This window comes from Chinchilla lanigera, unplaced genomic scaffold (genome assembly GCF_000276665.1).
Source record: "Chinchilla lanigera isolate Chin_1 unplaced genomic scaffold, ChiLan1.0 scaffold00024, whole genome shotgun sequence".
NCBI lineage: Eukaryota > Metazoa > Chordata > Mammalia > Rodentia > Chinchillidae > Chinchilla > Chinchilla lanigera.
In genome coordinates, this window is record NW_004955425.1 from 7,196,444 (window position 1) to 7,222,882 (window position 26,439).

The 26,439-nt window shown below is 37.0% G+C and overlaps 1 protein-coding gene across 2 annotated transcripts in view; it reads left to right on the forward strand.

Moving 5' to 3' along the window:
• Prkg1 (protein kinase, cGMP-dependent, type I) overlaps positions 1 to 26,439 on the forward strand; it is a 1,159,533-nt gene that overhangs the window by 1,020,109 nt on the left and 112,985 nt on the right. For both annotated transcript variants that reach the window (XM_005385906.2, XM_005385905.2), the window contains exon 8: positions 9,876 to 9,941. In XM_005385906.2, coding sequence (XP_005385963.1) covers positions 9,876 to 9,941 — 66 coding nt within the window. The remainder of the gene's footprint in view (positions 1 to 9,875; positions 9,942 to 26,439) is intronic.

Genomic DNA, 26,439 nt, shown 5'->3' on the forward strand with positions numbered 1-26,439 from the left:
CATCAGAATCACAGCAAACTTCTGAACATAGACATTCAAGTCAAGAAGAGCTTGGAGTGAAGTATTCCAGGTCCTGAAAAATAACAACTACCAACTGAGATTGATATGCTCTGTAAAACTATCTTTCAAAATTAATGGAGAAATAAGATACTTCCATGACAAAGAAAAACTGAAGAGATTTATGAACACCAAACCAGTGTTACAAAGAGTACTAAAAGATATTCTAGACAGAGAAAAAACTGACAACAATTCCAAGAACATCCACAGAAAGAAACCACCAGGCAGGGCAAGCAATTAAAAAGAGAGGAAAAGCAGGGAATCAGCAACAGGAAAATGCTGTGACCAAGATAAGCCAATGCATATCAGTTATAACCATCAATGTGAATGGCCTCTATTCACGAGTCAAAAGAAACAGACTGCCAGAGTGGATCAAGAAACAAGATCCAACAATGTGCTGTATAGAAGAAACACATTTAAAGTACAAAGAAATTCACAGACTGAAAATCAAAGGATGGGAAACAATCTTCCATGCAACTGAAACCCAGAAAAAAGCAGCAGTAGCTATTCTTTTTCAGACAATGCTAACTTCAAACCGAGAATGATCACAAGGGATAAAGAAGGTTATTACATTCTTGTTAAGGGGAAACTTCAAGAGTAAGAGATAACAGTCATAAATATTTATGCACCAAATGCAGGAGCACCGAACTATATAAGACAATTATTAATGGACATAAAAAATCAAATAAGTAATAACACAATTGTAATAAGAAACCTCAATACCCCATTATCACAAAGAGAGGATCAACTAGACAAAAAAATCAGCAAAGAAATAACAGAACTGAACCAAACCTGTGAGCAAATGGACTTAGTGGATGTTTTTAGACTGTTCCACACAACATCATCAGAACACACATTCTTCTCAGCTGCACATGGAACATTCTCTAAAATGTACCATACACAAGCCCACAGAGCATGCTCAGGTAAATGCAAAGGAACTGACATTATCCCATGCATAATATCTGACCATAGTGCAAAGAAATTAGAAATTAATGGTAAAAGAAAGCACAAAAACTGCATAAAAACATGGAAATTAAATAATACCTTCATAAACAATCAAAAAGTCACAGATGAAATGAATGAATAAATTAAACAATATCTACAACTAAATGAGAATGCAGATGCAACCTACTGAAACCTATGTGATGAAATGAAAGCAGTCCTAAGAGGGAAATTTATAGTGGTGAATTCTCACATCAGGAAAACAGAACAAGCACAAATAAACAATCTAAGGTTGCACCTCAAGATTCTAGAAAAAGAAGAGCAAGACACACCCAAATCCCACCGAAGGGAGGAAATTATAAAGATCAGGGCAGAAATTAATGCAAGGGAGACTAAAAAAAAAACAGTACAAAGAATTAATGAGTCAAAGAGTTGGTTCTTTGAAAGAATAAATAAAATTGATAAACCTTTAGCCAAGCTTATCAAGAGAAGGAAAGAAAAGACTCAAATTCATGCATTAAGGAATGATAAGGGTGAAGTCACTACTGACCCTGTGGAAATTCAGAAGATCATCAATAGATACTTTGAAAATCTTTACTCTCACATGTTAGAAAACATAGAAGATATGGATAGATTCTTAGATACATATATATTTCCAAAGCTGAATCAAGGGGATATAAAAATTCTCAATAAGCCAATATCAGTTAATGAGAGTGAAAATGCAATTAAAAATTTACCAAGAAAGAAAAGCCCAGATCTTGATGGATTTACTGCTGAAGTCTACAAGAAATTTAGAGAAAATCTAATGCTAATATTCTTCAAACCCTTTAATAAAATTGAAAAGGAAGCAATACTCCCTAACACTTTCCTGGAGGCAAGTGTTATCCTGATACCAAAACTAGAGAAAGATATAACCAAAAAAAGAGAACTACAGGACAATTCCCCTAATGAACATAGATGCAAGAATCCTCAATCAGATACTAGTAAACAAAATTCAACAAATCATCAAGAAGATTACACAACATGACTAGGTGGGATATATCCCAGGAATGCAGAGATGGTTCAACATAAGCAAATCAATCAATGCAATACACCATATCAACAGAGCCAAAGACAAAAATCATATGATGATCTCAATAAATGCAGAAAAAGCTTTTGATAAAGTGTAGCACTCTCATTCATGATAAAAATGCTATGAATAAAACCCAAACTGCACAGAAAACACTTCAAAGAATCAGCAACTGGGATCTCATTCTATTAAAAAGCTTTTATACTTCAAAAGAAATCACCAATAAAGTGAAAAGACAACCCACAGAGTGGGAAAATATTTTATATCTAGATCATATAAAGAACTGAAAAAAATCAGTCCTCCCAAATTCAAAGATCCAATCCAAAAATGGGCACCTGAGATGAACACACACTTCTCGGATGAAGAAATACAAATGGCAAATAAATACATGAAAAAAATTTTCAACATTATCAGTCATTTGAGAGATGCAAATTAAAATAACACTGAGATGTCATCTCACCCCAGTAAGAATGGCTGCTAGCAAGAAATCAACTAAAAACAAATGCTGGAGGGGCTGTGGGGAAAAGGGAACCCTTCTTCACAGTTAGTCACAATGTAGACTGGTGCAACCACTTTGGAAATCAGCGCAGAGATTCCTCAAAAAAATTAGGATTAGAGGTCTCATTTAACCCAGCAATTCCCCTTCTGGGTATCTTCCCAGAAGAATTAAAAACATCATACCACAGTGATATATGTGCACCCATATTTATAGGAGCACAATTTGTCATAGCATGATCTTGGAAACACCTAAAATGCCCACCAACTGAGGAGTGGATAAGAAAAATGTGACATTTTTATACAATGGAGTATTACTCAGCTATAAAGAAAGATAAACTAAAGGCTTTTATAGGTAAATGGATGCAACTATAGACCATACTCATATGTCAAATAAATCAGACTTGCATGTGTAAATACCATATTGTCTCCCTAGTATAAGAACCTGAATTTGTAAGTAAAATCTGAAAGGTACAGTAGATATTATGAAAGGGAAAAAAACTACTCAATAGGAAAGAACAGCTGGGATAAAGGAAAGGAGAAAAGAAAATCAAGAAGGAAAGGAAAAAATATATATTTATATGCACAGGATAGCTATGATAATTGTATTACTAATTTCTATTGGTTTACTGGAAGGAACAGTTAATGTTTAATTGTTTGATCAATCTTGCATGCCTGTATCTGGTTATCTGAGCAACTACTTTGAAGATAACAATAAGTAATACAACAACCACTGTTGATTTCCTATCATCTTGTTTTGAAATTCTGTATCATTTTTATAGTTTTTGTGTTTTGTTTTTGTTTGATTCTGTTATTTTGTTTCCATTCTTTTCTCTTTAAAATAAAAGAAAGAAAGAAAGAAGGGAAAAGAAAAAGAAAAGAGAATAGAAGGGCCGAATGGAGAGGGCAGGGTGAGAAATGAATCTATTATTTTGAGTCCAGGTAAATGTAAAAATGTTAACCTATACCACGAAAGAAACCCCAAAGAAATCAGTGAGTTTGAGATTAGGAGAAAATGAATTTATTTTGGACTAGAGTTATGAGACTTCTAGATGAGTTAGAAGGAGGCAAGAGTTAGAAATAGACTTGCAAGACACTAACACAAAGCCAGTAGCTGGTCGCATGCAATTGCATGAGTTCCCCCAATCAGAGAAGTCAGAGGTAGGGTATGAAATCACAACTCAGAATTTTTGGGGAAAAACTGTATTTCTGTGGACTAGGGGAACAGACTCAAGAGGAGGCATCAGAAAATAAGTGGGAGATGGATTTTTTACACAATGTAAAGGAAGGAGCGATAGTTCAAGAGAGAAAGTGTATTCGAATGGGTCAAATGTTTTCTCCGTAGGAGAGGATCCTAAAGTGCTGAGGATGGTAGCTGATATTTATTAGTATTCTGTGACAAGCGTGTTTAGAATGTATATAATTATTTCCATGTGATAATTTATTTTCTACTTAGTGCATGAATTTTATTATTGTGTTAGTAGTGTAAATCATATTGGAGTAGTGTGGGAACTAAATAGGAAGTAGAATCAGTGCATGACCTAATAGGAATTTTTTTGAATAACTTATCTCCTTTGGGATCCATTTTTCAAGTACCAAAAATCAGATTTGCCACGACCTCTCCAGTTCTTATTCATAATCAACTCAATACTGTAATTTTAATTTTTGTGCCTCATTGATGCTTATCCTATCCTATAAAATTTGATTATGCTATTTGTTGTGATATTACCTTTGATGCTGGGATAAAAAAGATTTGATTTGTCCCCTGCGAACTGAACTTGACTGACTAGACTGTTGCACATGACAGAGTATGAAGGTTTCAGACCTGCAGATTGCAAAAGCTCCTGTGCAGTAGGAGGAGTGTCAGTTTCCAGGAAGGCTGGCACAGACAGAATGTTGGAACGCTGTTGACAGCAGTCACATTGCCCTAGAGCTGAAAAGGGAGAGCCTTTACTCTTGAGAGCTACTTTGCATTATGATCTGCTTTGGCCTCATCTCCTCTGCATTTGTTCCCGGGAGAAAGCCATGTGTCATAGAGTTCTCTAGTAGCCATGAAACAGAATTGCTTCAGAACAAGAAGAGTCAATGTAAACCTTTGCAATGGATTATTCAGATACTGACAGTGACTCTACTTTGGGATACAGCGATGATGAAGACTCCAGTGATGAAGTTCAAAGAATATCAGAGTCAGTGCCCAGAAAATATTTGCAAATATTTGGAGATATTTTCATGCTGTATAATTTCCTGGAAAGGAATTTCTAACTCTTCCAAACATGCTTAAAAGGCAACCACTACTAAACTGCATAGCTTTGATTGTAATTATTCATTAATCAATAGCACGTTTGTGAACTATTTGTTACTCTGCCTGAGTAGCTTGTTTTGGAGTACTATTTATTAATTGTTGTGCTGAAATACACTAATATGAAGGCATACAAGTGGAAAAACATGATTTTTATTTTTAAAGAAAATGTGCATGTTAGACTTGGACTATTTTGTAGATGCATATACACTTACTCACTCTAAAGAAACAAGCTCATTGTGCCAAGCAATCAAAGGCAGGTTGTATTTGGTGAAAGTTTTAAGTCAAGTATTCTCTTATGGTTCTAGTTCTGCAATTATCTCATGGTCAGTACTTTTTTTCAAAATCTCATATATTTTTGTATAGAACCTACTGAGTACCCTGATTTACCAAAATGTAGAACCCTCCATTTTTTAAAAATAATACTATTGCAGTCTGTCTTTCCTTCCCTCATGTCTAAACCAGTATTACTTGTTAGCCTTGCTAACCTGGTAGATGTTCTTTATGAAACCAGTTATTATAACTACCATGTGTGACTGTCAGTATGCGATAACAGCATAAGGACCTCTGTGTTATGTAAGCCTGTAATAGTTCATCTCTAGATCCAGACAACATTTACTTATGCTAATGTCATTGGAACCACTAAGGAAATAAATATATAAAGTAATCATAATATTGGCAGCTTTAATCAATAATCTTTCAATCAATTTCTGCGATCTTGACTAAAATAACAGGTTAATATATGTCAATATGAAGTGAGATAGCATTTTGTCTTTCATAGAAATAGGGTCTCAGAGTGCACAGAAGTACATTTCTGGACAGCTGCATAGAGAGACATAAAGGCATTAAGCACTTTAATAGTGGAAATGCAATAACATCATAATGACAACGTGACCTTGGCATTGAATGACCATAGCATTAAATAATTCATATTGCAATATTATTGTAAAACAATATAGCAGGTCAGGACATAGCCATGTGTAAGAATACTACTATTTTAAGTACTAAAATGACATCAGATTCATTTTGCAGTTTTGCACTCTTAAATATGTTAATGCTGATTTTATTAGCAATTATATAAAATTTTCATAATGATGGACACTAAGAGCACACACTGCACAAAAAATACTTTAATAAATTCAGAATTGTCAAACTAAGCTTGAGAACAAATTTATGAAGAGCATCCTGTTATGGAAAAACCATGACTTTGAGGACAGCCAAAACTGTGTTGAAATTCCAATGCTGCAACACGCTTGCTCTGCCTGACTTTTGGGGTATTGCTTAGTCTGCATCCCCACATAGAAATGTGAGGTAAGGGGGCTGGGGATTTAGCTCAGCGGCAAAGCGCCTGCCTGGCAAGCGCAAGGTCATGAGTTCGGTTCCCGGCACCGGAGAAAAACCAAAACCAAAAAAAAAAAAAAAAAAAAAAAAGAAATATGAGGTAATATAACCAGCAGTTTTATTATGCAACAAGTGGTATTTGCATGAACTGGTCAGTATAAGCTCCTAACACATACTAGATGCTCAATAAGTGCCAAATATACACTTACAGTTTGAAATTTAATTTTTTAATATCTTGTTCCCCCAATAGTATGTTATTTTTTTAGTTTTAATATGTCTCTTTTCTAGCTGCTCTAATTCTAGCCTACACTTAACATTTTTTTCTTTGTGTAATAAAGTATTTTCCATTTCTTTTGACTAAGGCATTCTTATGATCTTTGATTTTACTGTTACATTTTAAAGTATCAATATTTTCTTTTGGAAAAAAAATTTTCATTTGATTTTAAAAGTATACCCAGTTTAGACAATGTAACTTGATAAAATCTTAAAGCACTTGAAATCTGATAAGTACATTTAAAAAATTTATATACATGAAAAATATTCAGAATGAAGCATTATTGTATGTATTATTTTTAAAGCTTCTGTGGATAATATATAAATGATCAAAATAGAGATATATTTGGGGAAAGTGAGATTTCATGGGATGTTTTCTATAAACGTGTGATGCTGGTTTATTTGTTTTGCTGTTATTCTAAGGCAGTCAGTCATTTGTAGTAACTTACGCTGCCATAAGCAATATCCTAAGAAATAAGCCATTCACATCATTTTTGAAGGATTCAATGGCATCGCTGATGTTTGTTGACTGTTACGCTCACTTGACCAACAATTCCAACTCAGAAAGTTGAAATTATATTGTCTACTTCTATGGATCATAAAGAAAGCCCCCCCCTTTTATTCCTGGATAGGAGTGTTTTTTATGAAATACCAGGCAAAGCCTCCACAAGGACACACATGATAGATGGTGTTGGAGATGAGAAAAATTAGAAGTAATAAACAGAGCAGACTTTTTTTTTTATTTCAAAGAGAATAAAAAACAATAGCAAAATAGCAACATTGACAAAAACTCTTTAAAATTCTCTGTAATGGTTTTATCAATTTTGCATTCTTACATACGGTATTTGAGCAACTTCACTGAAGTTAACAATATATAATATAACAGCCAGTGTTAATTCCTATCATTTTTTTAGGACAGACTTTTTCCTCTGAGTTCTTGGCACTGTGAAAGAGTTACCTTTGATTATCTCATTTAATTCTTTACAGTGAATGGATACTCATGCCATTCCCCTTTTACTGGTGAGGAAATTAAGGTTTACTTAGCTTGTGAGTGGTACAGGTGGGTTTAACATCAAGGCCGTGTGACTCTAATGCCCAAGCCCTGCTATGCTGCTCCAGGTCTCTGGAATATGGTGTCTGTGTCATAGTTGTGGGGCACACTTACAAAGCCCTTCTTATGTATCGGGAATTTGTGATAAAATAGGGAACAAAACTAAGTGTGACCCCTGCCACACTTTCCTGGGAGGGAAATAGTCTCAATAATCCAATGACCATATAAATAAATGTATAAATTACAAATGAAGATAGGTGCTTTGCATGTAGAGATATGTATGGTCATGAAACTGGTATGCAGGGCATCTGACCTAGTTAATTCAGGATGGCATTCTGAGGAAGGAGACTTGGGCTGAGATGGAAAGGATAAGCAGGGGAGAACTAGGCTGACAATAGGAGAGCGCTTCCTAGGCCTGGGGATGGCATGTCATTAAGAGCTCACGGCAGGAGGGTCATGAGAAGTTTGCCACTGAAAGGAGGCCAGTTTGGCTGGAAGGCAGAGAATGTGATGGAGGCATTGAGATGCTCAGACTGGGAATTAGTGATATTATAATAGAAATTCTAGAGCCAGAGGAGACTGAGTATCCGGGGTGTATTTGTTCATGAGAGCTTTGTTTGCTAATAGCACAACCAATGAGAAATGAATGGAAAAGGGATGGCGCTCATAAGAGAAATTTGATGTGCAACACCCAGGAGTAAGTTTTCATTAAATGCCAGGCCCCAGCTGAGCATAATCATGGAATCTTATTTAAAAGAACATAAAACTAAATCTGAACAAGTGAAAGGCATGTCATGTTCTTGTGTGGAAAATTAATATCAGAAAGTGGTCCTTTTGCAGTAAATGCGTAAATGTAGTACAACTCTACTAGAATACCAATGCAGGTTTCTTTACAAGTAGAAAGCATTATTTTAAAGTCTCTATAAAATGATGAATGCTTAAGAATATCATCAAAATATTTCTGAGCTACTATCTTAGAGCTGGGTAACTTGCTTTACCAAATACTGAATACTAGTTTCTATAAAAGGTTTGTAACCTTAACAGCATAATGTAGCTATAGTGAAAGTCAAGGAGATCAGTGTAAAAATACAGAATCCAGAAGTGCTTGTCAGAGTTTAGTACATTTGAGAAATATAAAAATTCATTGGGAGTGTGCTTATTTTCAGGACTTTAAAAGCCTATTAGGGGCTGGGGATTTAGCTCAGTGGCAAAGCGCCTGCCTGGCAAGCACAAGGTCGTGAGTTCAGTTTCCGGTAAAAACCAAAAAAAAAAAAAAAAAAAAAAAAGCCTATTATTAGAAACATGATGTTTTATGATTTTTAGACTGTGTTAACAGTATGTTGTCTCATGTATTTGTCTTGCAATGTATTCTAGATATATTTATAATTAATTATTTACCTTAGAAACTGTATCATTATACAAAAAGAATGAATTTTCACATATAACTTAATGCTGTGACAATGATACTATTAAATTTTTAGTAGCTGAAAAATCAATTGTGAATGTTAATTTCTTAAATCCACCTTTGACTAGTGAAAAAAGATATTAGGACAAATATTTAAAGTCTAAGATGTTGGTAAGTACACTGCAAGGAAAACTAAATGCTTTTAAAGGGACAGTCTTTGCATATTTCAACCAGCATGACTAAGATTTTTCATGTATTCTTGAGGAAACATAAACTCTGATAGAGACGAATAACTGTTACCATAAATTGCTAAGAATTTAGCTATATGAAATTTGGGTCTCTAAGTTAAGAAAATAATTAAAGCAGAGCACCATTTTCAATGATCTAATGACAAGTTTATATACAAGAAGTATATCTTCAGATCTTTTCCAAACTTTTTGTCTGTTCATGTCCATTACAAACCTCATTGTTTCCAGTTAATTCAAGAACACCCAGAGAGCCATAGGAATGATGATATCAAATTTTGTTTCACTTTTGTAAGTGAAACTTTAAATTTGAAATTTTTTTTTATTTTAGAGAAAAAAAACAATAACTAACAGCAATGAAGGCAAAAACAAAACAATACAAAAATAATAAAAATCATTACAGGATTTCAAAACAAGATAATAGAAATTTACAGTGGTTGTTATGTTACATATTGTTATCTTCAGCAAAGTTGTTAAATTTGAAAATTTTGACAACTGGATTATTGCTTTGTGTGATTAATGACAAGGGTGATGTGGTTCTTCAGGACAAAGAAATTTGTAATGTGAATAAAGCTTAAACCTTGAAGCTTGTAAATCAGAAGAGTTTATACAATTTCATAGGTTTCCTGAATGAATCGCAATAGACACTTTCTTTTGATATTAACTGATTAACTCTAATGTCTCTGTTTTTCATATAGGGAGGATGTGAGAACAGCAAATGTCATTGCTGCAGAAGCTGTGACCTGCCTTGTGATCGACAGAGAGTGAGTACCCTGCTTCACTATCCTATTGTACACTCGTAACAGTAATGTACATATGTTTCTGGAATTAGACATCAATTTATGGAGCTATTCAAGCTTGTTTTATATCTCTTCATTTTAAAATGAGTTCTATATTTGATTCTCATCACAGATTATTGTTGGAAGTGGCTGACTCTGCCAGTCTAGCTTTGTGATGTTTAATAAGGTGCTTAACTACTATGAGCTTCAGCTCAGTTAGCTCATCTGTGAAGTAGGATAATACAGTATCATAGGGGATATTTTGAGGATTGATGGGAACGTGTGATTAATGCGTTAAAGGTGTGACTGGATTTTGCTCAGGTGCTTAACTAATTCTAGCTAATTTGGTAATTTTTAGAATTATAATTATTATTATTTTTATTATTATTGAGCATGTTTTAGTTACCTTCTCTGTTCCTCTACCTGAGATTCCTGTAATAGAAGCATTTAGGGAAGACATCTCTGGAGAAAGCCTCAGTGTTAGACATGACCATAAGTTTAGAGGAATTAAAAGTTTGTTTTATGAGCCCTATTTCTTTATTCCATTGCTATTTTCTCTACTTGAATGCTTTGCAGGTTAAACAAGCATTAAGATTATTGACCTGTTCAAGAACATGGTTGAAATGCATACATACTGTGGAACCAGGGCTTTTCTCCTTGCAGTGTATATGGAGAAGTTATCAGGAAAAATGAAGTGCTTGATCCAAAGAGAACTAATAGAAATGCAATGGGTCCATGCTAGCTGCAATAGGCATGGAACATTTGTGTGGCATGAAACTCGGGGACCAGATGTGACAAGCTCAGGGTGATGGGTTGAGATGCTAATCTCAGGGTCTCTGAGTGAAGGTCTCTCACTTGACTCACAAACCTTAGTTTTGAAGTTTGTCTGTGCTGAATCACTACAGCCAGAATGACACAGCTGCCAAATGATAGTACCCTCCCTAGATACCTCTGAAATGGTTATTTTTTGTCTGATTCCCAGGATCAACAAATATCCATTCACACTTTGTTCTATTTAACTCATTTTACTGAAGCTTTGATATCTATAAGACATTGTACTAGGAGAAGAATCCAAAGTGCAGCACAGATGCTTGTTTTGAGAGTGTCCACAAGAAACATGACATACACAAAAATAACCATCAACTGAAACAGAAGCAAGAAGATTCCAGGATAAGAGTTAAGGAAATCCAAAAAAAGACTCCTGAGGAAAATCAGGAAGTAATGGTATTATTAGGGAGTTTTGAAAATATAAGAATGACAACACAAATACTATCAATACCATAAGCCATGCTTATGAAGAAATAATAAGCCATTGCAACTGGCTAGAGTGAGATTAGGTAATGGTAGTTTGGAGAGGTGTTGTATCAAAGAAATTCACAAGCATGTTAAGCTCATTGAGAACACTAAATGTTGGGATGAGGGCAACTCTGATAATTTTATGTGGCAAAATAGGGTCTTTGGTAGACTAATCTGAGCATGCTGTGTAAGATGAATGAGAGGAAGAGGATAAAGACAGGATATCTGGGTAGGACTCTAAATCCAGTTGATGATCATAATATTTATAGGAAGAATGTAATGAATAGGTAAAACTAGAGGAACTAAGATCTGACTGAGTATAAGCAGCAAGGAGAAATCAGGGGTATGAAAAACGTAAAAGTAATAGAGAATAAGAATCACTTTGGGAGACACAGTGATATTCTACCAAGAATATAATGAATTTGAAATATATTGTTAGACATTTGAGAAGTTATGTTCTGAAATAGGTAGGAAATATGGGGTAAGAACTCTTGTTAGAGTTAACTTAAACTTAATTTAGAAGTTAGCTACATAGAGTTAACCACTGGAGCCATTAGATGTGATGGAATTACCTAAAGGAACAGAGATGAATGTAAAAGGATCAAGGAGAGACTTTGGGTAATGCACTTAAGAGCCAGGCAGGGAAAGAACAAGCATTGGGGAAAAACAAAATGAGAGAATGGCAATCCTTTAAAACCACGAAGAGATTTCAAGAGGAAAGAGAATTAAATGTGTAGGTTAAAGAAACAGAAAAATAAATATACATTTCAGACTTCTTTAAAAGTGTAGAATGATCATTTCCATTTTTTTTTTTTTGGTCACTTGTTACTATCTTTGATTGTTTGATCAATCCTACATTCTTATGTCTGATGGACTGAGCAACTTTGTTGAAGATAACAGTATGTAATGTAGTAACCATTGTTAATTCTTATCACTTTGTTTTGAGGTCATGTATCATTTTTGTCGTTTTTGTGTTGTTATGATTTTGTCTTCCTTGTTGTTTTGTTAGTTTTTTTTAAATTTTTAAGATAAAAAAAGAATGTAGAACGCCAGAAAAAGTTATGTCCTACAGGGAAGACAAGCTGGCTGCTCAGAATTCAGATGCAGTACTACTTACACTTAGCCAAAAGAGAGAAATTCCAGCATATTATTACATAGTAGGATGTCCATAGATAATTGTGTACTGAATATTTACTTCAAAAGCTAGAGGAAAGGGTTTTGAAAGCTTTCCTCATAAAGAAATGATGAACATTTGAAGATAAATATGTTTAACCTGATTTAAACATTATAAAAGTTATTCATGTATTGAAACATCATCTTGCCTCATTAACATATATAGGTTTAATGTTATCAGTTCAAAAATAAATTTAAATTAAAAAATTGAAGATAGGTAGTGGAGGGTATGAAAAGAAAGGAGAACTCTTATGCATTGGTGGTGGGAGTGTATGTTAGTGTGGCCATTACAGAAAACAAGACGCAGGCTCCTCAAAATAACTAGAAATAGAATTTTCATATAAGCACTCCTGGATGTATATCTAAAGAATTTTCATATAATTCCACTCCTGGATGTATATCTAAAGAATCTGAAACCAACATATCAATTTGATAAAAGGTCCGTGTTCATTGCAGTGTTACTCATAATAACCCGTATGTGAAAACAGCTACGTTTCCATCGGTGGATGAATAATGTATACATATATAATTGAATAATATTCAGCACTAAAAATGGGTAAATCCTGTCATTTGCAACATGATTGGATCTGGAGGGCGTTTTGCTAAATAAAAAATGCCAAGCACAGAAAGATTGACACGTGAGCTTGCTTAAATATGGAATCAACTAAAGTGGACTCTTAGAGAACCGAATAATAATTAACAGAAGCTGAGGGGAGTTGGAGAGGGAGGGAATGCAGGAGTAGTTAATAAAACGATGCAAAGTTTCAGGTCCACAGAAGAATAGGTTTTCAGGTCAGGTATCTGGTGCAGCAGGGTGATTAGTCAATAGTAATGTTTTATATATAAAAAGTAGTAAATTTCAAAGTCTCATAAAAAGAACAGGTCAGTGAAATGATTGGTATCTTTGATTTAGTCACACTGCAATATAAATTCATTAAATCATATCATACCCAATACATGCATAGAATTATGTTATCAAAATAATTAAAGTAAATGCAAAAATAAATAAAGAGGAGAAGAAAAGTAAAATGAAAGGAATGCGAGGCATACGAGATCCTGCTTTTGGACAGTTTCCTTATGACGTGTAGGGACCAGCATCCAGAAACAAAGTAAGTAAACCAGATGTCCCCTTAAAGACTTGTGCACTCCTGTGGGGCTTTTGCAAAGTGATGGGGTTATGGGGCTTGTAGCTTCCTTCCTGAATGGAGGTGGGATCTAGTCCAATACGTGGGTCACTGGGAGAATGGCTCTCAGCTAGCTCTTCCCTCCCTCCTGGTAGCTCCCTGCTTCCTGACTGCCATGCCACAAACAATCCTCCTCTGAGATGCCACTCTGCCATGCTGCCCTGCCTTGGAGCCCTCCTGCTGTGGACTGAAACTTCTCCGAACTGTGATCCAAAATAAACCTTTCCTCCTGTCATGTCTGGGTGTTGGCTATTGTATCCCAGTCATGAAAAAAGTAGCTAACATAGGGAATATTGATGGAAATAGAATTGCAAGGGACAAAATTGAGGGCAAATGAGGGAAGGTTTCAAGGAAGCCATGTCTATCTGATTTTTAAAGGACTTTTTCTCAAAATAACAACAAAAAAGACAAAAGGTGTGTAGAGAAATGGTGTGATTTAGATGAGGAAGGTTCTGGGTACTTGGGTAGTTTTAAACTTCCCTTGAAAGCACAAAGCAGAGAAATTTGGTGGGGCACGACTGCATTCAGGGCAGGGGGCGGGGGTTGCCAGTCTCTTGGCGATGTGTGGGTGGTACAGTAACTCACATCTCTACAGCATTTTGTAATTTACAAACTGTTACAACAGTGATAGTTCATCTGGAAAGTAAGGTGATAGACTATTTTACAAAAGAGGACACTGAAGTTCACTAAGATTTAACAACTCAGTATGGTTTCATGGTAAATGGTAATGTCCAGATTGCTTTAACCATAAAGAACCAACCTGAGTGAGACTTTGTGAATCATTTAGTCTTGTTCCTTCATTTTAATCCCCTGTAGCTGTAAAAGATAGAGGAGCATCAAATAACGTCACCCATGTACTACTCTGCTCATTCTAATTTTCTCTCCTAATTTTTCCCCAAACCTAGTCATATACAGTGTTCACTGTTCAGTAGTGTGTGAATGGGTGCTGTCAAACAGAGCTCAATATTAGAATCTTGACTGCACCAGAGTATGCACAAATTAACTAAAGTCTAAGTCTAAGTTTCCCTTTCTGCAGCGGGGTATTACCTAAATTATAAAATTGGTTTGAAAATCAAACAATTTAATTTATGTAAAGATGTGTGCAACAGTGCAAGAGATGTGGAAAGCACTCAGAAACTGCATTCTTTCTCTTTTTTAAGAATGGCCTAAGAATCCTTTCATTTCGCAGTTTTCCTTAAAATAGACAGACAGATAGGTGACAGCTTAACCCTAAGAGCTTAAGAAATATTTCTCTTGTCTTAGGAGAGAGGTTGGGCTTCCTACCAAATGTCAAATTCAGAGCTTAAACAATAATAAGGAAATAGAAACTAAACAATCCTGACTAATCCCGCTGGTCTTAATTTATGTCCAATTAGAGCAGCACCAGGGCTTCATCCACACAAACATATGGCAGACGTTAGAACTGCCACCAAAAGGAGCTTCCTTCACAAATTTACAAGCGAGGTACCATATTAGGGAAGCCAGTGATTAAGCTTTATCATTCCAGAGGAAAAGCAAAAGAACATTATTGTAACTAATCATGCATGCCAGAAATTTTTTTTAAAGAAATGCTCTTCGACAAAGGAGAAGATGAGAAACAGGTGCATGATTTCCTTAAAAGGCATTCACTGCTGCAGATTGACGTCCTGCAGCCAACTCATTAGCTTAGTATTTCCAGTGATTATAAAATTTGTGAAAATTCTCTAAAAAGGGTCTAACATAGCAATTCATCTCTATTAGTAAGTTCCTTAAGTATATAAATACAAGTAGGTAACACTGGTACTCCGTATTTTGGAATCCAATCAAATAAATTAAAATAAGCAGGTTGTGTTCCATAATCAGTTATGCAGTGTTATTTCTGCATGTTCATAGAAACCTCTTAAGGTACCTAAAAGTACTATTAAGAGAATTAATTTTTTGACACATTGCAGATCATTCTGTTCATTGACTAGAACAGTAACTTTTATAACTCCTTACGATTTACTAGTATTCGTATTCCCCCAGGGGGATCTGAGAATATTAACTCTTTTCTTGATTACTGAGTGACCTCGGACCTGTGGCCATACTGGCTTCAGAATAACAGCAGTCTAATCTCTTTGTGTTTCTTCTATGGTTGGCTGTCCTGAAAACCTGATTCTCCCTCAATTCCAGGACATTCAAGACCCTAATTCTGCCACTAAACAGGAGACAGCTCGCAAACAGTAACACTAGTGTCCATTCTGATTGGCCAGATCTTGTGTCATATTGGTCGCCAATTATTTTGACTATACCTCTGATAATAGCAAACTAAAATGATGTCTTAATAATGTTGCCTTTTAAACTTTTGTGTTACCAGGTCTATTTGTTAAATAAAATAAATTAGAAAAAAACACAAAACTTTCTCTGGCTGTTGTGAGTATTAAAACCATGGAGTACCCAGAGCTCTCCTCTCTCTGTGTCTAAATCACGTTAGGTGATTCCTGGGTCTATCCATGAGCCCCAGAAAACAGCAAGAATGATTTATGTCTTGGCTGACCCAAGGTCTTTTCTATCAGTGACATGCTGATATGTTACCACATCTTGAGATGTATTTTATTAGTGAGATAAAGCGTATGAAGTGGAAACCAGGAACCAGCCTAGAGAAAACATCTTATGTTGGGCATAAAATGATAAAATTAGAAGGGATTATTAAACATATGTGTGTAGGACACTGCAAGTAGCAGTCTCAGAAATTAAATTTTCTCTGTAGACCAATGAGGTCTGGGTGAACATAGTTCAAGTTTTTAGACTTCCAGAGCTGTTTACTTGATGTATAATAGGCAGATTCATGCCATATAGTTCAAAGGATACCAGGATTCTCACCACTAGGCCAATGATCAGGGAGCAACTTGTAAGACTACAGATCTTCTCAAGGACCATAGAGAGGCAAATATGTTACCAAGAGAGTGGGACACAGAGACAGAGTCACCAGACTTGGTAAACTGAAGACTATTTCTTAGTACCCAAACTGAAGTTGAAGTATTAAAACTGGGTACTTTTTTAATACATTGGCGTTAGAGTCAGACCTTGATGTTTTCAATTAAGGAAAGTAATGACGAATGCCTGATTCCTGTGTCAAGTGCTAGGCCTACTGAGATGAATACCACCCAAACTCAATGTAGGTTGGAAACCTGAATATACAGAATGAGCTCAGAGACAAATCTATGCTTATGTTAAAATTGTTTTTTCTTTATTAATTCTAACAGGAAAACCTCAGTTTTTTGGTCAACCTCCTCTCTACATGTGACCTTGTCTTGGATCTCATCTCTAGCTCTTTGGCCATACTTGCATCAGTCTGCAAAAAAGTGTGGCTTCTGACACTGGTCTCTGTCCAACTCTCCTCCTCATCTGGGTCCTTGTGATGGGTTGGTGTCTTCCTCCTTTCCTTTCTGCTGTGTCCATTGTGATGCTCAAATCAAAGTTCCAGAAGCAAACAGAGACTTCAAATCATGCTCTGTCTAAGTAGATCATGTAATAGAACAATTGGATGGGATCCTAGACAGCTACCTCCATCAGCCCTTGGAGTGTCAAAGGAGATGGAAACTTAGTGAGAAATTCATATTGGCCCCAGTCTGCCAGAGGGGTACTGTAGGTGTTTCTGATGAGCAATGGAGACAGGGATAAGGCTCACCAAGGGGCACGCTCCAGGAAGGACACGTGATCACCAAACTGCCCAATAAAAATGATAGGCTAAGCGCAGGAGTTTTATTTTATGAGCAGGATATGAAAATTGAAGCCAGAGAGAGGTGTATGATTTAATCCAGGGGTTGACAAACTTTTACCAGCAAGAAGCTGCCTAGAAATGGTTTTAGGCCTTGTGAGGCCCATGATCTTCGTCTCACCTGTTCAGCTCTCCCATCGTGGTACAAAAGCAACCAGAGACAATAATGCACACATGAGTCAACATGCTTGTGTCCAATGAAACTTTATTTAGGAACAATGCAATTTGAATTTTATATTATTTTTATATATCAATGTGTACTCTTTTATTTTTTTCTATTATCCTCACCATTTAAAAATGTAAAAAAATCATTCTTAACTCATGGCCATATCAAAAATTGACGAAGAATTAAGTCTGACTTAGAGGCCATAATTTGCTGACCCTTGAATTAAACAGCAGCAGTCCCGCTCTCATACCTCTTCATGCTGTGCTCAGCCTGTCTTTTCAACAAAACAAGAGTACAGAGCACTCATCTGAAGGGCCTGATTATCAGCTTGTTAGTGATGCCCTCCGTTGTCAGCACTCCCGAGCTCATCTATGTGCCGGTCTCCTTAACCTGACATCCTTCCCGCCCTCCTGCATCCTCTCCCCTTTTACCCTGTTGCAGGCGTTGCCCTTTGCTATTACCCTCACAGTGCCCTACACTTATTTTTGAGGATTTTTTTAATATCTGTGCCTTTTAATTCCACTTTCATTCTCTAGGACTTTGCTTTAGGCTTTGCATTCACTGTGGTAGTCACTAATTACAAATTAAGATTTCTCAGTAAGAGTTATTTGCATTTTGATGAGATACTCCTGAAGACTGAAAGATCATGAAAATCCAAAATAATAGTTTTCAGGTATGGCCAGGGTAGAGCGGAGCAAGGTACAGGGGATCTTTGAGGACAGCAAAATCCTCAGGCACTGTTTACCCTAAATCCATCAATCAGGCCAGTGTCATGAAAGATCATGTGTCAGTGGTAATTTGCCCACCTGGGTCACCTGTGTCCTCTAGGTAGCCGGTCACTCTGTCCCCGATAGGACTATGGGGACTCTGCGGGCCTCATTGCCCGTAGTCACACTGCTTCACTGATAGGGTGATAACACTGAAATATTTCACAGGCTCAGCCTTCCTTACGGCCTAAGTGGATGTTATTTTGGTTCACTTTTTAGAAAGAAATCTGGGGTGATGTGAGGATACTGGCAGGATGATTACCCAAAAACAAATGTGCCTTGTAGGATGGTGTCAGCTGTGATTATTTGGGCTCATCTTTTTGTGAATGGAGCAGATATTGACTGGTGTGCGTTTCAAAAAATATTTATTAAGCAGAAGAGATGGAACCCAGAAGGACATTACATTGGTGTAGTGTAATGATAGGAGCTGATTTGTAGGATGCCCTTAGCCAGCATGATCTAACTACAGAAGAAGCATATTTCCTTAAAAAGAGAGTATGTCCAAAAACAGTAATTGCCGTTTAAAGTCATGAGCAAGGGAAAGGCGGGATAGTGCTTCCCTGTGCTTTCCTCTCCTAATGCTTGAGAATGGCAGGTGCCGTCCCCGCAGTGCATGTCTGGCCAGGAACTCAGCAGTTAGATCCAGACTCAGTCCGTCCACCCAGACATCGACTCTTCAGAGGATTTAAAGGTGAACATGTAGATACTGTACTGCTTGTTTCCTTCCCGGTTATACGGATAATTTCCAGCTCTAAGCTGTTGTCACAGTGTTTTCTCTTTAGTAACCCTTGCTTCTGTTCAGGGTCAAGGGCCAGTCCTCTAATGTGTTGATGGGTCATTGATTAAAATTTGACATACTTTGTTTTAAAACTATTGTTGAAAAATTGAAGCAGTTGCTAGATCAGTGAGAGAGAGCCATAAAAGAGACTGAAGAAGAAAGAGGGCTCATGTGGATGAGGGCTTGACGGACTGTTTCTGTGAAAGGCTGAGGTAGGCTAATTAATGGTCAACCTGAGTGGGAACGTGCAGGTGGACGGGGTCAGTTAGGTTCTGGCCTGAAAGACCCACCCGAGGATGATTGCCAGAATGGCACAGCAAGGGAACAGGCAGCAAAGTTTGCATGCTACTGACTTTCCTGGAGAAGCTTATTGTAGCTGGTTTTCCTGATACAAATTTGGCTGTTCTCATTGGAGAAAGAGCTTGATTCCTCGCTATTGCAGGGGATGGCTGCTGTTCTCATCTATGGAACTCTGGTCTTCACCTTGAGCGTCGCTTCCTGGCTCCAGTGCACATTCCTCAGCCTTCGGGCACAGACCCTTCCCCTTGCGAGGCAGACCCTTGGGCCTTGCGTCTTTCTGTCACATGTTCTTCATACGGACTTGCGTGAGACATCGCCGTGAGCTCTAGGCCTCTGGCTGGACTCGTGCAGAAGCTGGCCACGGGATCCAGACCCTTGCCTGGATTTTTCGGGTCTCTGGTGCACAGACAGATCTCTTATACTCTTTCACATTTGACCTTCTTTGTGAATATTATAAAATAATAAATTAAAAATTATGTGCCTATATTAAATCTACTCCCTTGCAAGCTCCAACTACAACAAAGGGCCAAATAATGAGTCTTTTTAGCTTTGTGGACTCTGCAGTCTTTGTCACAGAGGTTCTGAACCACCATTTTTCCCAAGGGCCATCACTTGCAAACCCCTTTTGTATATCAACTTTGTTTTACCAGAGATGAACTCTCAGCCCAAAAATATCAGGTACACTCAAATCACACTGTCTGTCCTCCTTAGTTATTATTATTAAACAAAATATTCGTGCTCTTGTATTCAAATGCACTTCTTATAACCTAGAATTTTAGAACAGAGTGACACTTTGGAAAACCTTTCTTCCAAGCCTCTCACCATAGCTCAGCACTGTGGCAGGTGAGACAAAGACGGAATATTCCCCAGACTCTTTAGTGGCCGGAGTGGAGTTGTAGCACAAGTGTCATGACGTCTGTGTCAGTGCTTTCCTACTGTGTGTAGAATACCTTGATGGAAAACTCAGGCATTCCCATTCAACAAGCACTTATTCAGGATTTTATTGTGTGTTAAAATCTAGGGTCAGTGCCATGATACATCAAAATGCAGAGACAATGGCCTTCAAGAAGCTTCAAATCAAGAAAATGAACAAATAAAATAATATCATCAAAAAGTTCACCTGATCAGTTTCCAGGAAAGTGATGGCATATCAATTGAGCTAAAATATTTTCATGGAATTAAATTTGAAATTAATTCTATTTCACAAAAGAAAAAGGAGCGATCACTAGCCCTGTTCCTCTGAGACATCAACCGAAGAAGACCCTCCCCTCTTATTCTAGCCTCTTTTCTATCCCATCCCTCCCTGTCCTATTGGAACTAAGAGGTGGACCTTGCTATAGAGCAAGGTTCCTACAGCTCAGCATTATTGCCATTTGAGGTCAGATACCTGGTTTTATGTGTGTCTTGCACATTGTAGGACGTTTAACAGCATCCTGACCTCTACTACTAAATGCTGTAATGCCCTCTGTCAGTGTGACAACCGCTATAGGTCTCCAGACATCAAGTCTAATGTCCTTGGGGGCCAACATTACACCCATTCAGGAAGAGCGCGACCAGGACCTGCTAAAGGAGAGCCAAGCAGCTGTGATTCCTTGCCAGGAGAACTTGTGGCAAAAATCTACACAGTTCCTGGAAAAGTTCTTCATATAAAACCATCTTAAGGGAAGGGAGAAGACCACGAAGTGCCCTGGAATCAGGCTGCATAACTCTTTGTTCTTGCTGTGACTCTCCAGTGCCCTCTGCTGGCCAGGTTTCAGTAGCCGTTGGCAAGGAAAAAAATTAAATGGCCTGATCTCTTTACCCAGAGGTGTAAAAGGTTGAATTCAGAGCTAGCAGGCAGAAAATAAAGAGCCAGTTGAAGCGTAAAACTACATGCTAGTTTGGGATCAAGGGATATAAAGATGAACAGCAAACTCATCTTCTTTTTGGTTGAAACTCTTAATCCAAAAGTTAACATGAGAAGCTACAACTTGAGTATGAACAAAATCCTTGGGAAGCGCTGAGGATGGGAGAGTGTGTTTGGCTTGATGCATCTGAGGACTTCTTCAGCAAAGCGACATGGAAGCCAAATTTTTAAGTTTCAGTAGGAGTTTCACAAGCAAGGAAGAGCGGGCCAGGACACTGCCGATGAGCGTGCTCACAAAGAAGTGGACAGGCTCTTGGAATCTTGTGAGACAGGAACTGGGTAATTAGCCAGGTGGAATGATGGGAGATGATTTTGGAAAGAAGAAGAATATAGATTTTATCCAATGGGCTACAAAGATAAAACACAGAGATATTGCTACAGCATTGTGTGTTTGTTTTTAAAGGAAGGGAGTGGAATATCGATCATAATGGGAGCAAGCAGGGAGGCTGTGAAAACACTGCTGCCGTAGCTCGAAGCCATGTTCATTGGGGTTTGCGTCTAAACGTCAGCCCGCAGCATATTTTGGCAAATCCTTAACTGTGGGTGATGAGAGAAAATTACTTTTAGCTCAGGGGACTTGGTGGGTCTGTACAATAGATATGAGGGGTTAAATAGGTCGTGGTCTTTTATTTCATTTGGGGATGTGTTAATTTCAGACTGCCGGGTCATATTCACGTATTAAGATGAGGATGTCCATTGTCAGCTGGGAATGTGTGTTCATGTTTTCTGATGATCACGTGATGAATGGAAGTTGGTGTTGGAGTTCACAGTTAGTCACTTTTAAAATATATTCAAAAAAACCAATAAACCCTCCATAAAAATATAATCACAGCTTTGCTTCATTAGTTACAGTCATTGTTTTGTTTTACACCAGTGGAGAAATGACTCATTTTTCCTGATAAATATTTGAAAACTTACTATGTTTCCGAAGCTTGTATTTTCCTCCACTGGATGCTTTAAACATTGTTATTTAAAGGTTTAGTGATATATTTGGAATTCATAAACTAATTATCTGAACAGATAAAATACTCAGAAACTTTCTATTTTTAAATTTTAAACTTCAGTCTTAGTTTCTTTGGGTAAAAATATTTGAAATTTCGTATTTGAAAAATCTCCTTAAAATTCTTCCAAACAATGGCTTTTGCTGCTCATTTGGAAAGAGTACTGTACTGTGTTTTGTGTTCCAGAGGTAAAGCAAGGAGCGAGGTGCCAGACTGATTTCTGACAGAAGCTTCACAATCAGTATAAAAACCAACACAGTAACCACTGGAAGTGGAATTCTGTGTTAGATATTCACTTTTTTTTTTTTTTTTTTTTGTAACGTTAAGTGATTTTGCTTACTTTGTAGGCACACTTCCCTGGTGAGACAATTATTACAGGCCCAGTTGGGTCACAAAGATCTAATACTTTCCTTTCCTTTTCAATATGTTCAGCAGTTGGTATTCATTTTGAAACTCATAGTGTAGACGCAGAAATTAGATTAGCATCATCCACAATGACTGCAATGCTCAGTAACAGCGAAGTTGTTCCCAGATTTAACTTCACTCACATAGCAAGCGCTTTAGAATTTACCCTTTTGGATGAAATGTAATGGTAAAACCCAGGCCAGCTACAGTCACATAACTGAATTAATTTTGAGTGAATATCAGACTATCGGAGGCAAATCATGCCTTGATGATTGCCAGGGAATGCGTTCTGCTGACTGAACTGACATAGTACATTATCACCCACACAGAAAGCCCCGAGGCTGAAAGACCAGTTTAACTGTATTTTCTTAGGGTTGTCAGATTTTTCTCTTAATTTTTCACAGTTTACGTAGTCTATATAATATGATTACCTTTGTAAAAACTGTTAATGATGAAAAGCATTACAAAGCACAGAAATGTAAAGGTAGCTGCTGTTGATATGTTAGTATATTAATTGAACAGAGAGATCATTCTGTCTAAATATATCTTCCTGCTTAAACCTCTCTGTCTCTCTGTCTTTCATACATTTACACAAACACACACACACACATACACACATGAATAGAAAGTGGATAAAGATTGATTTAAAAGGTAATTTCTCTCACAGCAAACCTGCAAAGAATGCTTTTCTTCTTCACTTCAAAGACAACGAAGCTTTGTAAGCCAAAATGTCATGTCCCAAAACACAGAGCTTGTAAGTAGAAAAGTGGTTTTTGCACTTAATTTGTTTCCAAATCCCACTGTACCATATTACTTTACCATACCGTATTGGCAATTTACCATAAATATAACTGAGTTTGTCTTTGTGGACTCAACATTTTTGTGCTTAGACTTTTAAGCCAAATTTGATTTCAATTTTGTGAAGAATTTTTATGCATGAAGGAGCTTTGCTCATTATTAAAAGTATGTCCTTGAAAAGATACACAGTATAGAATTACTAATTCAAAGGATATGCATATTGTGAATTCGTTGTCTAGAATTGTTATGAAGTTCACTCTCCAGCAAGAGTATGCAAGGATGTCTATTGCACCGCACCCTTGCCAGCTTGAGCTTTCTGCTGAAACAATTCTCAGAGACACAATGGGGTAAATCAGCCCAAGGCATAAAATATATCACCATCTTAGAGGAGTTAGTTTGACATTTGTTCTTCTCTTGTAATTGATACATGGAGCCTAATTGTTAACAATGAAAGCCAAGAGGAGTCTTCCTTCTTTGTCCAATGCTTCTTTGTCCTGGAGATGAATAAACAAATTTTTAATTTTTTGGAAAACTATTAGAGAGAGCTCAGATGATCTTTCTTTGAAGTGTCAAAGGTAAATAGTGAAAACCAGCAAGGTACTGCAAAGAAAGGGTAAAGAAGAAAGAAATGGAAATTATCCAAGTGACTAATTTATATAAGAACCAAAAAAATTTATGGCTTCAAAAGGTCCCAATTTGTAGATGATCCATATTGTGATCAGGAAGGGAAAATATCAATGGAAATAATTTATGGATTTTCTGAGCTCCAACAGAAAATTCATAAATTATTCTTCCCATGTTCATTAATATTTTCCCATGTTCTTCCCATATTCTCATGTTCATTAATTCCTCCCAATAACCCACAGGAATGGAAGATATAAGACAAAATTTCCAGAAATGGATACTGAGCATCAGAAAGGCCCAGTGACTTGTTCAGAGTCACCTAGCTGGATTAGGAATTAGGAATTATCTGACTCCAAGACCATTATACACTTACTGGACTATTGCTTTTATAACAACAAATCAAGGGCCAGGGATATAGCTCAGCAGTGTGAGGTCCTGAGTTCGATTCCTGGTATCCCTCCTCCCACCAAATCAAGTACTATCTGGACCCCTTTCCTCACTTTGAGAAGTCTTTTTAAAAAGAATAGAATGACAGAGGCAATAAGAACAAGTAGGATGCTTCTGAGTTACAGAAAGTGTCAATAGCTTGAATAAAACAGTGGAAGAAGAGAGGAAGAGAAAGAAATTCAAGAGATACTTGAATGGACTGGGTAAAAGAGGGTTTTGTTTGTTTGTACCAGGAATTGAACACAGGACCTTGCGCTTGCTAGGCAGGTACTTGTGCCACTGAGCTACATCCGCCGCTAGAACTGAGTAAAAGAAAAAGTCAGAGATAACCTCAAGATTTGTGTCCTGGATTATATAAGTGATGGTGCCATTAGTGGGATGGGAGACTTGACAACAACCTTTGGTGGAAGCTGGTACATGTAGTCATGGCTGAGGTGAATTTGAGGTGCGAGTGAGATATGTATTACATACTGAAAGAAATGACAGCAGTATGGTTCTGGAGAATTCAAAGATGTAGATACAGATTTGAAAGTCACTTGCCTGAGGGTTTAAACTGTAGTCTTACTAGTAAGTGGTCTTTTCTGGGAAATTGTAAAGCAAAATGTAATTAATGTATTTTTAAGAACTAGGTAATAGTAAAATTCAGACCACTTGGAATAAAATTCTACCTTTATGACCTCAGGTACATCACATAACCTCTGTAAGCCTTGTCATTTGTCTATTGTATCAGCCAGTAGGTACTGGCAATGTCAAGAGACAGTTGTTCCAGCAGAGTTCACTGCTTGCATCAGCAGGGTGAAGGCCAGGAATGCTGCTACACATGTGACAATGCACGGGACAGACCCCTACAACTGAGAATTTTCTGATGAAAACATCAGTAGTTCTGAGACTAGAAATGCTGGTTTAAGCCCACTAAAGACACTATACTTACCTCATAGAGTTGTGAGGTTTCAATAAGATGAAGCAGATACGAAACAAGACTGAACATACCTTTAACTACTTCAGAAATTATTTAAAAAATGTAACTCATCAGTTAAGTAAAAAAAAAAAGGACAGGACACAATTTACAAAATTACTTGCCTTTGAAGTACATGTACTCAGAAGTTACATAGAAGGAAAGGAGGGAAATCAGTGAAGCGAAACGTCAGGGAAAGAACCTGGCGGTTCTTCAATGAAGCACTCAAGCTGCAGGGGTGCAGCCAGGACTTTCTGCCACTGGGTTGTGAGCCTCAGAAACCTCACGACGGTTTGTGGGAAAAGACTACTTGAGTAAAGGGGAGATTTATAATAAGTGTGAATGAAAGATAGGAGCAGAATGCCAATCTGTAGTAGGTATAGAATTAAATGAAAAAATGAAGACCAGAACAAGGAATGAAGATTATTCAAACCAACTGACCACAAAAAATATGTTTTGTATTTTAGGATTGGAGACACCATCTTGCTAGAAAAGGAAAAAATAAAGAAAGGCAAATAGTCAGATTTTAATTAATGTGATGAGTCCAAGACTCCAGAGAAGAAAGGTGAGAGAATTTATGATCAGGAGCAATAAAAAGAGGATTTGCCTTAGAAAGAAGTCAGGGTGCATCTATGTGAGAACAGTGTGATGATAACAGCATCATTCTCAAATCGCCGGGAGTGAATGGAAATCAATAACAATATTTTATGAACATTTAAAGCATTACAACTAAAAATATTATTAAATAGTGCAGATATAAAAGAAAATGTATATTTCATATGCTGATAACACTCTATATTAAACTTCTGTTATGGACTAATTATATCCCCTCGGATTTATATATTAAAGCTCAAAGACCACAACAAAGGGCCTTTAAGGATGTAATTACAGTGAGATGAGGTCATAGGGGTAGGGAAAAAATATTAGTGAAATAAATCAGGTGC